The sequence below is a fragment of the Diceros bicornis genome, chromosome 6 (assembly GCF_020826845.1).
Source record: "Diceros bicornis minor isolate mBicDic1 chromosome 6, mDicBic1.mat.cur, whole genome shotgun sequence".
NCBI lineage: Eukaryota > Metazoa > Chordata > Mammalia > Perissodactyla > Rhinocerotidae > Diceros > Diceros bicornis.
Genome location: NC_080745.1, coordinates 78,155,071 through 78,170,399, shown reverse-complemented (window position 1 = coordinate 78,170,399; position 15,329 = coordinate 78,155,071). Strand labels below are relative to the sequence as shown.

Here is a 15,329-nt window from a genome sequence, read left to right as displayed (position 1 = left end):
GTTCCAGATTATTTCACCCACGGGACTTAACTCTATTTCCAAGGCAAGTCACTAAATCAGAGATCTTACAGGATTTGTGTCAGGACCTTTGCTGCTACAGTCAAATTCAAAGCAGGATGGTGTTGCTTACTTGTGAACACCTTTTCCCCAGGAGTTTGATTTAAATAAGAAATGTATTTAATTAGACGGTGAAACAGTTCTAAATTGCTAACAACTTAGTTTAGTAACAATCTTGTTCAAACATGAATAAATTTCCTTATTTATGTAAAACTTCCTAGCAAACTTGCTTCTTTCATTACTAATTCTAACACACAAATTACCTGCTTTATCATTTGCCTAAAAACATTTATGCTCTGGGTTAAAAAAAAAGAAGAGATATGTAAATCAGCATGGGGGGATTCTAATTTGAGTTAACTTTTTACAATACAGAGATTAAATTTTTGAAAATTCATGCAATCACTATCTCAACCAAAAACTGATATGAATGCCTAACTTAGACATCGCTTTCTCTGGGAAGCCTTGCCAGACTTCCTGCCTAAAATATAATCCCTTCCATCAGTCTGCTCACTCTCTCTTAGCCTTTATGCCACGTTTGTAATTATTTAATTTCCCATCTCCTCCACTAGATTGTAAACTCTACAAGAGCTGAGATTGTGTCATCTTTTTTCTCACTGCATCCTCAGTTTCCAACTCAGTGATGGCATATAATAAGCATTTGATAATATTGATTGAGTGAATAAAAGAATGATAGGGCAGTTGCTGCCATTTAAGGAGCAGTTAGTTATGTGCCAGGCACAGTGCTACAAAGTTTACACTTAGTATATGGTCTTAAATTCTCAAAATAAACTCCTATTTTTCCCAAACTCCTATTAAGGCCCAAAGCCTGTTAATTGCCTTTTGAAAGGAAACACTGCTTTTAACTAGAAACCCAGGCTGTCTTTCTCTAAAATTCCTAGCACATAAAAGGACCTACACTGATAATTCAGATGAGAATTAGTGTTCTAAAAGCCACATCTGCTTACTCTCTCACATTTATCATGAACATTCCACGCCCACATCTTTTGAAATGCTTCTTCCTCCTCCTAACTTTCCTATGCCCTTCCTATCTTCTCTGCCTCTCCAAAGTCCAGCTCAAGTCTCACTTCCCCTAGAGCCCTAACTACTCCAATCCTAAGTGCTTGCTCCCTTCCTCCTATAGAACTCACTGGCTGAACAATCATCCAAATAATAATAATAACAATGGTTAACACTTATCAAGCACTTACTGTGTGCCAGGCACTGCACCAAGCACTTCAGGTACATTACCTCATTTTAATTTTCTCAATAATTCTATGAGACTGGTATACTTATTTCCATTTTACAATGAGGAAATTGAAATGTACAAAGATTAAGTAACTCGTCCAGTGTAGAAGGGATGGGGCCGGACTGGAAAACCCTGTTCTGTATGGCTCTAGGGCTAGGCCACACTCTTGTGCATTGCTTATCCTTTAACCAGGGTATCTGTTTTGTCTTCCAACTTAGACTGTAAGCAGTGTGAGCAAGGACACAGGTGTACCTTGTTTCCCTCACACTGTGCCATGCTTTCTTTCATGGTGGGCTCACAAAGCATTCTGAATGACTGAAGGACTGAAGTTAGCGATCACTTGTTGGAAAAGAATACACTTACGAAAACACTATGTATGTTTGACTTGAGGTTTGAATTCCCAAGGCAGAGTAGCTTTTTAAAGGATTGCTGGTCCTAACAATCATCATTAATTCTTAACTATAATTTGAAAGAAAACATTCAAATTCTGAAAGATGACTTCCATTGAATTAATTAGTTAAAATAGATAAAACTTTCTTCCTTGACCCTGCCCTTTCCTCATGGAATAAATCTGCCCTCAAAGGATGGAACGGGTTGGAATTTAAAAGGAACCAGTCCCTGGCAGATTACCTAGCATTACCTAGCACAGACTCGGCCCTCCACAAACATTGATTGTACTAAACGGAAACTGTTTTATTTGTCCTTCGGTGACGTTGCGCTAAATAAAATGATCCAGTCCAACCTCAGACCTAACTACAAGAGAGTCCTGATTTCAGACTTGTGACATGTGGCAACTGGATAACAGAACAGATTCATTTCATAACCATTACTGGCCAATCATTTCCATACCGAGGGAAGAATTACACAACAGTTTTCATTTTTGATCAAGGTGTGAATTTCTCTCCTAAACTCAAAATGCAGTCTATCAGCTTAATAACACATTTTCAAATACCAACCTTTGAAAATATGTTATACTTTTTTCCTTGAAAATAGTTAACAGGAAGTGAGGAGAAACCATTGTTTAATTAAACAATAAGGAAAACTCCACATGAAAACCTCATTTAAAGGAATATGGTTATCTAGTCAACCCTAAAAAATCATTTGAAGGCTGATCCAATTGAACAAAGAGACGTAGAAAGTAATAACACCAAAATGGTTGAGAAAACATTACACTCATACAACGACACAACTGAAAAAAGGTCATGTCAGCATCTGACAACAGAGTTATCTCCCATTTCCGCATAATCTTGATAATTATGTTAATTGCAGTACTGTATCAGAAGATGCTAATTCGGCATACAAATTAAAAGGAGTAGAGAAAAGCTAACGAAATGAAATGAGGAAAGGTAAGAGTAGCTTATTGAAGAAAATGTCAAGCAAATAAATAAATAGAACTGAAATAAATGGAAACCAGTCTTGGGCTAGCAAAAAACACTCTTCAAATTCCACAAAGATGGCTTATTTATCACTACATATGAGTCTATTATCAAGAGAGAATGTTAAAATGAAAAAAAAAGAGTAATACTCTAAAAATTTCTCAGGAGATTTAACCTCTTATCAAAGTAAACTGGGGTATATCACAGCTGAAAACATTAACTCTAAGCAAATAAAAACATGACTTTTCTAAATGCAATGCGTTGATTACTGGGACCAGGTGAATATAATCCACTCAACTTTTTCTCACTAATTTTAGCGAAGTAGAGAACCTGGATATTACAGAGCCATAGTCAGACAATTTACATGGATAATCTGGCAGTGGTAACATATACAATTATAAAAAGATTATGAGGACAGAAAACACGGGCCTTGGGACACAAATAAGTTTACTAGACAAGTGTGAAAGCCATCTTTCTTTTTCAAGTACTTATTTCTGTAACTATCAACCTGATAGGTAAAGGCTATAAACAATGTAATAAACTTTTTATTCCCAGTTATCTCAATATTAAGCTGTACTCAATGTTAAATGATTCTTGGTATTTTAAGCTAAAGAATAATATGTAAATGTCACTGTTTTTTTAAATTTTAAATTTTTTTAACATGATGCCGTAGAATGTGTATAAGAAAAAAGGAAAATTAAAAGTTGTCTTCAAGTCTAAAACTGTCATCTCCCTCCTGTGTAATTCTGGTCTTCATTCGTGAAAACCCTCTTTCTTGATTTGATACACACGTTTTCCAAAGAACATGCAGTAGAGCTAAAATGATTTTTAAACACTTCCCACATATCACTTAAAATAACAATTGTACTAAAGTTGTTTTCATTACTGAATTTCAAAAATCTACTTTATTTTTATCTGGCCATAAAACTTGTTCTATTGTCATTGGTGTTTGTTTTTTCAAGTTGCGTGGATTTTACACAATCTGAACACAGAGAATGACATTTTAAAAATTAGCAAAGTAATTGTTTCTTCACAGGATGCATGTTTCAATTTGGGCAATTCTCCCGGAGTCAAGTAAAACAACCAAGTAGAGCAACTAGACCTCATTACTAAAAGAGCAGCAAGATATTTTCTTTTTAGTTACTTGTCTTTTATTAGCGTTAGGATATCTGAATAACGTCTCCCTAGGCCGGTGTCTAACATCCTCAAAGGAGAGGACAATTGCAGGGTAAAGGAGGAGCGTCCAGCAAGAGAGGACAAGAAAGGAAACAGATGGTGTCTCGGGGCTCTGGCAGGGCTGGAAGCTGTCTAAACCAGACTCGATGAGACCCTCCAAACTCCCAGTGCACATCAGCAATAAGGTTCAGCTGAGTCCGGCCGCAAGGCCTGCGACAGCAAAAGCTCACACGATTATGACACGGGGTCGGGTGGGAGAGTCGCCCCACGGCAGGAGCACACCTTCCTGCCCCCCCCGCCCCCAAAACAAAAACAAACGCAAGCCCGAGCATGTTAGGCCGTTTCTTTTGTCTTGCTCAAAGCTGACACCTTTTTCCAGAGGAGGTTAACGGTCAGGGAGTCCGGGGAGCTCACTGCGGCCCCGCCAGGTGCTCCCCGACTCCCCGGTCCCCATCAGGGGACTCAGGCGCCCCCCGCACCCCGCCGGGAGGGCTGGTCCTCCCGGGGCACCGCCGCCCACCCCCCTGTGGGAGGGACAGGGATCCACGGCGGCCCGGGGCAGGAAGGGGAGGAGGGGGCCCGCTCGGGGCCAGGCCCGAGACCCCGGCGCCCCGACGACCCCGCAGCGCCCGCCCCGGGCCTCGCCCCTCGGCGCCGAGGCCGCCCGCTCTCCCGGGGCCGGCGGGGAGCGCAGGCCGCCGCCATCCCCGGCCTGTCGTGCGCCCGCCGCCCGCGGCCTTACCGCCTCCACGGCGTGCTGCAGGATGGAGGTGAACTTGGAGAACATCCTGTCCCGGGACTGCAGCAGCCTCTCCCGGGACGACCTGGAGAGCTCCTCGATCCGCCGCCGCCGCCCCTGCTGCGGCTGCCGGGGCCGCTCCAGAGTGAAGGCCGGTGCGGGCCGGGGAGGACGAGCAGAGGGCCGAGGCAGGCCCGGCCCGGCCCGGCCGCTTCGGGGGTGCGCGGGCGGCGCGGCGGCGCAGCCAGGCGCTGGGACGTGGCGGGCTGCGAGGGGGGGCGTTCGGCGCGGCCTCGGGGCCCCGCGACGCTCCGGCGGCGGCGGCGGCGGCGGCGGCTCCGGCTCGGACACGGTGGCAGCCCGGCTCGGGTTCCTTCCGCCCGCTCTGCCCGCCGCGGCCTGCAGGGGGCGCCACCGCGGCCCGGGGAGGCCAGGCCTGCCCTGCGGCGCGGCGGCCGGACACCGCGGGAGCGGGCGGGGCGCGGAGAGGCCGCGGCGGGCCTGGGGCGGGAGCCGGCCCGAGCGCAGCCGCCGCCCTCTCCCGGCCGCGGGGCGCCCCAGACACGGTCATTCTTACATTTCTAGAATTCAGCCGTTCTCACAGCTTTGTTTCTCCAGCGGAAGTAACGTGCTTTGTTGTAGGGAAACGTAGCCATAGGTGTATACATATTGAGAGTCGTCTTTTCAGGGCGGATTTGGAAGACTGGTAAGAAAAAGCACAGTATTCCTAAGGCAAAAAAGACCGTGGGTTTCAATGGTAAGAATTAGAACAAATCAACTAATGCTGGTGAAAGAGCTTTGCTAACTGTAAAATATATTTCATTATTGATTATTCAGCGTTAAAACAGGAAGCCCCAAATGGACAAATGGTAAGATGGTTCAGTTGATAATTGTTACATGTTTGATAGGTGCAGGGCCTTAGTATAGTATTTTCTACTCAGTTTATCAGATGATACTGGAAAACACGGGTGAGGGAAAGAATCCGAAGGGATTCTACTAAATGCACAGGACAGATAAGTGGAGGTACAATGTAAGCGCTTGGATAGATGCTTCTTAAAATGCCTGTGTATTCGTTGAGCCTTGAGGAAACACAATTCGGCCTGGTGAATTTTAGGTTGGGTTGATACAAATGATGTAAATATTCATATCCTGGAGACCTTTGTGTTTGTTTTTGCTAGTATTGGCATCTTATCAAAAGGACCATTAAGTTCTTGATAAGATGAGGGTGCAGTAAGTTTTGCATAACCAGTGATGAAAATATGTGTGGGAATTTATTAATATATGTAAAACACTTTGTGCCCAGTCCATAGTAAGTAATACATAGGCATTTGTTATAATAATCATTGTTATTATTAGTAATAGTAGTATTTAACAAAATAATAGGACCAGAAATCAAGATTTAAGGAAGACTTTAACTAGTTTTGTATTCTTTTCTCCCCTGTTTTTGTTGCGTCTGCCCTTGCGTAGCAGGTGATGTTGACCTTCATTCTCTGTGTACCAGCCCCCAGAATGCTGGAGGCATCCTCTGTTGTTTGCTAAGAATTAAAGTGTGCTCCTTACCAAATTCTGGTTAATTGTGTCTGCTTCAACCAAGAATACATAATGTTTTTTATTATTATTATTTACACAGGTTAAGATGGTTAGTCATATTATTAACCATAATTATTTTCCTGACCTAATTGTCATACATTTATATGGTATTTTGCATTTTCATGATACCGTACAACCACTAATTGTGTGAGGAGGTCTGTTTAAAACAGGCTTACTTGGAATTGTTTGCATTTGATGATACCTGTCTTTGTATACATATTATAAACGCAATAAAATATATGTTTTGCTCTAGATTAGTATCAATATTTAGGATGATGATTCATCTACTTGATATCTAGGTCCCAAGACATACAAATTGGACTAGAATTCTTACTTCATTCTTACTTCTTATTCTCATCCTAGAATGCCTGTAGTGATACTCACGTTATCGCCAGCCTTATGCATGGGCCGAACTGGACCTACTTCAACCAAGTGTGATTGGAGAAAGCATGACAAAGGCTTCCCTTGGCCTCCAAAACACTTCGATATGGGTGCTTGAAATTCCTCAGTTCGGACTGACTTTCTTTATTCTTTTAGCTTAAGCCAAATAAGAAATTTAGTCCCTGCTAAAATTAAAATACTCTTGGAGAGATAATACAGTAAACTCTGTCATTCATTACACCTCAGGATGAATGAATTTGTTAAATTCTTTTCTTTTTTTTTTTTTTTTTGTGAGAAAGATCAGCTCTGAGCTAACATCCATGCTAATCCTCCTCTTTTTGCTGAGGAAGACCAGCTCTGAGCTAACATCTATCGCCAATCCTTCTCTGAAGCCCCAATAGATAGTTGCACATCCTTCTAGTTGCTGTATGTGGGACGCGGCCTCAGCATGGCCGGAGAAGCAGTGCATCCCTGCGCACCAGGGATCCGAACCGGGTCGCCAGAAGTGGAGCACGCGCATTTAACCGCTAAGCCACGGGGCCGGCCCGTTAAATTCTTTTCTGAATAAAGTTCAATCAGTGAGGACGTAGAAAAATCCATAAAACTGAGACTCAGTTGGGATGGAGTTGAAGAAAGAAGAAAAAGAGTTAGGTAATAACTACTTTCAAAATTTGGCAGACTTATGGTTAAATATATTGCTTGAATTGAACAACATTCCCTCCCCAAACACCATTAAAATTACAGTAAAGAGATTTTTCAAAGTACAAACTCAAAAAAATACAAAAAAGCACAAATAAGAGAGGAGATGACAACAAAATTTTGAGAATTGGAAAGTAGCTGCACGGGGGGTAGCTGATATGGCTGACCAAAGAAAGCTGAATCCTAAGGCAACGATTAAGAAAATCAGGAGCCATAGTGATATATTAATGCTTTCACAGAACCTCTCAATGGTTCAGGAATTGGTACCTCTGCAAGTAAAGGTAAAAGTGGGGCCAAAAATAGCAGAATGGGGGCCCAGCTCTGATGGCCTAATGGTTAAAGTTTGACATGCTCCGCTTCTGGTGGCCCAGGTTCAGTTCCGGGCATGGAACCACACCACTTGTCTGTTAGTGGCCATGCTGTGGTGGTGGCTCACATTAAAAAAAAAAAGAGAAAGAGGAAGATTGGCAACAGATGTTAGCTCAGAGCGAATCTTCCTCAGCAAAAAAAAAAAAAAAAAAAAGAAATAAGGGTGGATTGAAAGTTGGTTTAGAATTGGATAGACCCATCCCTACTTCAAAAGATTGGCTGACTGCCCCTTTCCCACCCTGACATAAGATTAGAGACTTATTCCCAGAAAGGGCAGATGTTCCATACTTGGGGGAGAGGGGGGCGGGAGGGGTAGAGAAGAGGATAAAGTGAAAATAAACCTTATGAATACTGAGGATAAAGTGAAAATAAACCTTATGAATATCGAGACACATGTCCCCAGCCCTCATCCTCCCCTTGGCTCTGACAGGCATCAGGCTGATCCCTCCAGGTAGAAGATAGGAAGAGTCCTCCCTGGAGAATCTTATTAGTTCAAGAGAAAAGACCTAAAGATCCTACAGAGGGAATCCAGACAATTTTACAGTGCAGCCCCCAGTTGACAAGTTCTGTCTGCTCGCTCAGAGCTTCAATTAGTTTTTTTGTGCACCTAGGATCAGACAGCCTGGGGTCATCAACAATTTGAGGAAAGCTTGTAATGTTAAAGATAGAGGCCCAAAGAGAAAATAGGACAAAAAAGAAACTAGGAAGAAACAGTTGCTTGCACTGAATAGAGAGAAATTGGAAGAAAACTTAGGGGAAAAAATGCTATCATTAATATCTTCAGAAAGATAAAAGAAGATATTGCATCTGTAAAATAAGAACGGTGTGCTATTTTTAAAGAGCAGCATTTAGAGAACAAAAAAAGAGACTCAGAAATAAAGAATATGATAACAGAAATGAAAAAACAACATAAAAAGGGTAGAAAATAAACTTGAAAAAATTTCCCGAAGACTAGAGCAAAATGATATAGGGATGAAAAGTGTGGGGAAAATTTTTTTTAATTAGAGGTCCAGTCCAGCAGATCCAACATCTGACTAATTGGAGAGAACAGAGGGAGGAAATAATTGAACTAATAATTCAGTATAATTTTATAGATCTGGAAGACATGAGTTTCCAGATTGAAAGGGTCTGTTAAATATGAGAACAATGAATGAAGATAGGCTCACTCTTGCAGATGTTATTGTGAGATTTCAGAACACTGGTTCAAAGAAAGCTCCTACAAATCTTCCAATGAGAGAAAAAAGGAAAACGAGTTCATACCAAGAATCAAGAATTAGAATGGCCTTACACTTTTCAACAACAACATGGGAAGTGAGAAGGCATTGGGGCAATGCTTTCAAAGTTCTGAGGTAAAATAATTTCAATCTAGAATTCTATACTAAGAAACTGTCAATCAAGTGTGAGGGCAAAATAAGTCATTTCAAGTTTGCAAGGTGTTGAAAATTTTTCCTACCTTGCACTCTTTCTCAGGAAACTATCTGAAGATGTACTTCATCAAAACGCAAGGAGTAAACCAAAGGGAAAAAAGATAAAGGAATCGGGTAACAGAGCCCGTGGTGAGAGGAAGGTGAAGGAAATTCCTGGGATGACGGTGAAGCAGAATGCCGGGATGACAACTATGCATCAAGCTGGGACAGCAACCAACTAGTCCAGATTGGAGCAGGTCAGAAGAAATATCTTCAAGAAGATGAAACTGGTAATGGAATATCTATGTGTTTGAGCAGATTTACAATGTAGGAGGAGAGTTTGATGTTGAAGTAGTGATAAATACAAAGACAACTAAGCAAAGAAAAAAAATCTAGATCATTATTAACACCAAGAAAAAGAAAATATTGTGCAGGAACAAGTAATCATAGTATAAACATGGCTTAACTGTAAATAGTGCTTATATAACCATAAAAATATAAACACTGACCTAATTAAATTATGGTATTGCTGCTATATTGGGAAGATGAAAGGATGGATGTGAGGTGGGAGTGGGGCATGTGTGTGTGTGTGTGAAAGAAAGCTAAATCCTTATCATCTAGAGTGAGGAAACATTAGATTTTTTTTTTTTTAAGATTTTATTTATTTATTTTTTCCCCCCAAAGCCCCAGTAGATTGTTGTATGTCATAGCTGCACGTCCTTCTAGTTGCTGTATGTGGGACGCGGCCTCAGCATGGCCGGCGAAGCGGTGCATCAGTGCACACCCGGGATCTGAACCCAGGCCGCCAGCAGCGGAGCGCGTGCACGTAACCGCTAAGCCACCGGGCCGGCCCACATTAGATATTTTTAAAACAGAAATATCAAGAAGTAACATAAGCACCTTATTTAAAGAAAGGAAGTAAACAATAAGAGTTCACTCAAAGTGTTGAAAGAGGTTGCCTCTTTGGAGCAGGAAATTGGGAGTTTGGGAGGAAGGACAGAGGCTTTCATAACAAACCTTGTAAAACATTTTGACTAAACTAAATGCTGGTGTAACTGATATGACTGAAGTTTATTTGGCAAGGAGAGAAACTAAAAGCAAGAAACCATTTTTGGTGCTTTTTTTTAACGTTCAGACAAGAGATTATAAGGGTTGATAACTGTGGGAATAGGAAGGAGATGATAGACTTGAAGGATGAGGTAAGATCAAGCAAATTTTGCAGGTGATTAAATATAAGGAGTGAAGAAAAAGGAGAAGTCAAAGATGTTGCTGGAGTTTCCCAGCTTGATGAGGTGAGGTGAAGATGCCATTAATTGAGATAGAGAATATGGAAATGTAGAAAGATAACAAGATGGGTTTTTAAAAATAGGTTTGATTACTTATATGGTGACATCTATGTGAAGATGTCGAGTGAGAGATGATAAATTTGGATTATGAAGTGAGGAGAGAGATTCTGGGATGGAAATAAAGATTTGAGAGTCATCTCTTAAAGATGGTAATTGAGATACTGGAATAAATGAGATATTCAGTGAGATGGTATAGTGAAAGAAAAAAGACAGAATGGATACAAATTTGAGGATTCCGTGCATTTAAGGATTGGGATATGGAAGAGCAATTCACTGAAAATGAGCAGTCAAAGAGCTAGGAAAACACATTGTGAAGAAGTTCAGGGAGAAGTGAGTTTCAAAATTGAGAGGCTGGTTCAAGACAAAATGGGGACTTATCTTAGGCTATAGGCTTCATCTCCTGAACTCAACCCTACAGCTGCCACAGAAACGAGAGGGAAGTGGATTGATCTCAGAACCTTCCATGAAAACTGTGAAAACTCCTTGGCGAGTATAGCAAATATGTCTGGTGTCTTGTGTCACATTCCCTTGGCCCGTTTCTGATTGTAGCGGGCAGTTCTGTGCAAGCTCAGATTCACCTCATGGTGACAGCCTCTCACCTCAATCTCGTGCTACCCTCTTTAGAATTTCTGCCACTGAAAATTCTCTGTGTGGGGGAGCTTGCTCCTTCCAAAAGCATGATGGAGTTAGAACCCATGGGGACAACTCTTAGCCAGTGGGGGATGGAATCTGGTGGATAAATACTCTGGTGTCCTGTCTTTCTGGTGGAAAGCAATTCTAGGAAGTGTTCTGAACACTTCTCAGGAGGTCACAGGGCTCAATAGCGCTCTTATGCTTTTTCTCCTTTCATCTTATTCTCCCTACTTCCTTACTTCCTTGGATCTCAAGTAAATTTCTTACAGTCAAGTCTTTGTCTCAACCTCTACTTTTGAGGAAACCCACAGTGTGGTGGAGTTGTAGTGGAAGAAGCCTACAGGGGAAGGACAAATGCCACAAATTGTGCATGGACTGAGGGAAATACACTTTCACTGCACAGGCTAGGAAATTATAAGGAAGCAAGCAATTCCTGGAAATGAGCAATGCCTGTTAGGTCCAGCTGCATATGACAAAAAACCCCAAATAATGGTGACTTAAAGAAGTTTCTTTTTCTTTCAAGTAAAAGAAGTTTGCCTGGTAGGCTATCACTAGTATGGTGATAATGTCATGGAGCCACACTCTTAACTTCCTGCATGCCATCCACCACTGCCATACTCAAGATCACTTCATGGTCCTATGAATGTACTGGAGCTCCAGTTACTAAATTTGGGGGCAGTAGCAGGAGGAAGCAAGGGGAAAAAGGGTTACCTCTTCCCTTTTGACAAATCCTTTCTGCAAGTTCCATACTTCTGCTTACATTTCATTGGCCAGAACTTACATAACCACACCTGGTGGTTGGGAAAGAAAGATTGGAAATGTAGTGTTTAATTCTGAGTAACCACCAGAAAAATAAAAATACAAAGTATAACTTTCAAATTCAGTACAAAAAAATTTTTGCTCAATCCAATGGAATATAGGAAAGAAGAAAATATACATATAAAAAAGAAGCATGAAAAATAGAAAATGTAAAATAGATCTTTCTATTAATTATAATAAATGTAAATGAGCTAAACCCACCAATTAAAAGCCAGAGATGCATAGATTGAATTTTTAAAAATATCTAGTACTATATTTTCTAGAAAAGGCACATTTAAAACAGAAGGGAAGAGAAAGACTATAATAAAGAAATAAAAAAGATATACCAGGGAAATATGAATCAAAGCAAAACCAGGGTAACAATTATATTAGACAAAATAGAATTGAAGATGAAAACATCACAAGAGATACAGACAGATATAACATATTGGTAAAATAATAATAGATCAAGAAGACATAATGTTTATGTTCATAAATATACTTGGTATAAACTCAAAATATATGGTATAGATGCAAAATATATAAAGAAATAACTGACAGAACTACAGAGAGAAAGAGACAAATAAATTACTGTATTTGGAAGTTTTAATTCACCCCTAACATAAACAGATAAATCAAGCTTTGAAAATAAGCAAAGTTATAGATTATTTGAATAACATGATTAATAAGCTCAAGCTAAAAGTTACATAGAAATTTATACCCATCAAAGAAATCATATTTTCAAGCATACATGGAACATTCACAAAATTTGATTATATACCAAGCCACAAAGGAAGCCTAAGGAAATTCCAAAGACTTAATATTCATTCTTTAGCCAAATATTTATTGAGCATCTTACACACACACACACATACACACACACACACATGCACACGCACACAGGTTGTGTCCTAAAGGGAAAGACCAATAACAAATATATAATAAAATTTCAAGTAGTGATAAATGCTATGAAGAGAATAGGCTAGAATGAGGAGATAGAAGATGATTTGGAGAACTCTTATTTTAAAGCGGCCAAGGAAGTCACCTCTGAGGAAGTGCCACATGAACGACGCAAGGGAATTAGCTATGTGAACAGGAGAAAGAAGAGCATTTCTGACAGAATAAGTGTAAATGCCGTACGATGGGCAAACTGGCAAATCTGAGGAAGGCCAGCGTGGCTGGAGTAGGTAGGTGACTGAGGAGGAAAAAAGAGTTGAATATGCAGTTGGGGAGTTGGCCAGGAGTCAGATCATGCAAAGCAGGCATTCTCAAGGCTGTCAAATCCAAGGGTCCACCTTTTCTTGATGTAAAATGTTAATGGAAGTATAACAAACACAGAAAATTCATATGTGTACAGCTTAATGAATTATCACAAAGTGAACCACCTGGGTAATCAGCACCCAGATCAAGAAAGAGCATTACCGCTGCTTCCGAAGCCTCTTGATGCCGATTTCCAGTCACTAACCCTGTCCATGGGCTACCGCCATTCTTACTTCTAACACCAGAGATTAGTTTTGCCTCATTTTGAACTTTATATAAATGGAGTAACATAATATATATTCTATCATGGTTGGGTGCAGTGTTCTAAAAGTCAAGTTTGTTAATATTGTGGTTCTGATCTTCCTATATCCTTAGTGATTATTTGCTTGTTCTGTCAGCTTTTGAGAGATGTGATTAAGTCTCCCACTATGATTGTGGATTTTTCTACTGTTAGTTATGCCAATTTTTGTTCTATATATTTTGAAAGCTATGTTATGTGTATATTCAGATTTTGACTTTTGGTAACTTCCTGATAGATTGACTTCTTTATCCTTATGCATGTCTCTTTTATGATAATAATGTTTCTTGCCTTAAATTCTACTGTTTCATATAAGTATAGCTGGTTAATGTTTGCATAGTATATTTTTCCATCTTTTTACTTTAAAACTTTGTGTGCTTAAAAAATAATATGATGGGGCCCGGCCTGGTGGCATGGTGGTGAAGTTTGCATGCTCCGCTTTGGCAGCCCAGGATTCGCAGGTTCGGATCCCGGATGCTGACCCACACACTGCTTATTAAGCCATGCTGTGGTGGCGTCCCCCATACAAAATAGAGGAAGATTGGTGCAGATGTTAGCTCAGGGGCAATCTTCCTTACCAAAAAAATAAAAAATAAAAAAATATGTGTCTGTTGACAACACATTATGTTTTTTTTCATCCAGTTTGACAATCTTAGTCTTTTACTTGGAATATTTAATCCATTTAATGTAATTGCTGATATATTTGGGTTTATGTCTACCATCTCTTTATTTGTTTTCTATTTTATCTGTTTTATGTTTCCTTTTCATTCATATCTTACCTTCTTTGTATTAATCAAGATTTTTTATTTCCATTTTTCTTTTTGTTTATTAATTTGTTAATTATACACTAATATTAATATTTTGTGTTATATAACAAATTAAGAAAATCTGTTAATTATACACTATTTTATTTTTCTTTTAATAGTTAGCTTAGAGATTATAACATATATCCTTGATATATTATATTTTAATATAAGTTAATATAAATTATTACCTTATCACTTTTGTGATAATGCTAGGACCTTAAAATACTTTAATTCCATTTATTACCTGTTGCTCTTTTGGGTTGTTGTCAGACATTTATATATATATGTATATATATATATATAAAACTGTATGTACATATATAGTTTAAACCTCACAAAATATTACTATTATTATTTTTAACAGTAAATATCAATTTATATTTATCACATATTTATTTGCTCTGTTTTTTATTCCTTCCTTAAATTCCTGGTTCCTCTCTAGGATCATTTTCTTTCTGCCCTGAAGAACTCCCTTGAGTTCTTTTTTTTTGGTTTTGGGGGTGGAGGTTACTGAAAAAATCTTTTTTAACCTTTATTTTGAAGGATATTGTTACCTTTATTTATCATTTCACCCTTGTCTGTTCATTGACTTATTTCACTTTCAGTGTTGAAGGGTATACTCACGGGAATTTTTGGTTGGCATGTGTTTTTCTTTCAGTGCCCTCAAGATGTCATTTCATTTTTCTGGCTTCCATTACTTTTTCTGAGAAGTCAGCTATCAGCTTTTTTGAAGATAATGTATCCCCCTAGCATGATTTTATCAATTTATATAGACAGAAACCTAGAGAATATGTCTAGTAATAGATATGAAGGATGTGGGATCAGGATAGAAGGACTATAAAGTTTGATCAGGCCAAGTGTTGGCTCACTAGTCAGAGAATCCAGATTCAGTGTCTTACCTCATGAGCATGGGGTTAGTTCTAATAGTTTGTTTGGTTGATCACAAATCTGACCCAAAGGGGGCTTCCATTAAATGAAGTATAAATGCCAGAACTTCTTTCATATATTGCAGAGGAAGATATTTAGGAAATTGTAAGGTTTAAGGAAATTGGAATATTAGTGCATTTATCATGTGAGACCTGCTCACCCACCCTCCCACTTTGTCCCCTAAGGGGTTCCACAGTTCCAGCATACTGTCTTCACCAAACC

The 15,329-nt window shown here is 39.7% G+C and overlaps 1 protein-coding gene across 2 annotated transcripts in view; it reads right to left on the bottom strand.

The window, feature by feature from the left end:
• FHIP2A (FHF complex subunit HOOK interacting protein 2A) overlaps window positions 1-4,895 on the bottom strand; it is a 35,090-nt gene extending 30,195 nt beyond the window's left edge. For both annotated transcript variants that reach the window (XM_058544070.1, XM_058544071.1), the window contains exon 1: window positions 4,598-4,895. In XM_058544070.1, the coding sequence (XP_058400053.1) occupies window positions 4,598-4,642 (45 nt within the window). In that variant the 5' untranslated portion in view covers window positions 4,643-4,895. The remainder of the gene's footprint in view (window positions 1-4,597) is intronic.
• Window positions 4,896-15,329: the final 10,434 nt, after the last annotated feature.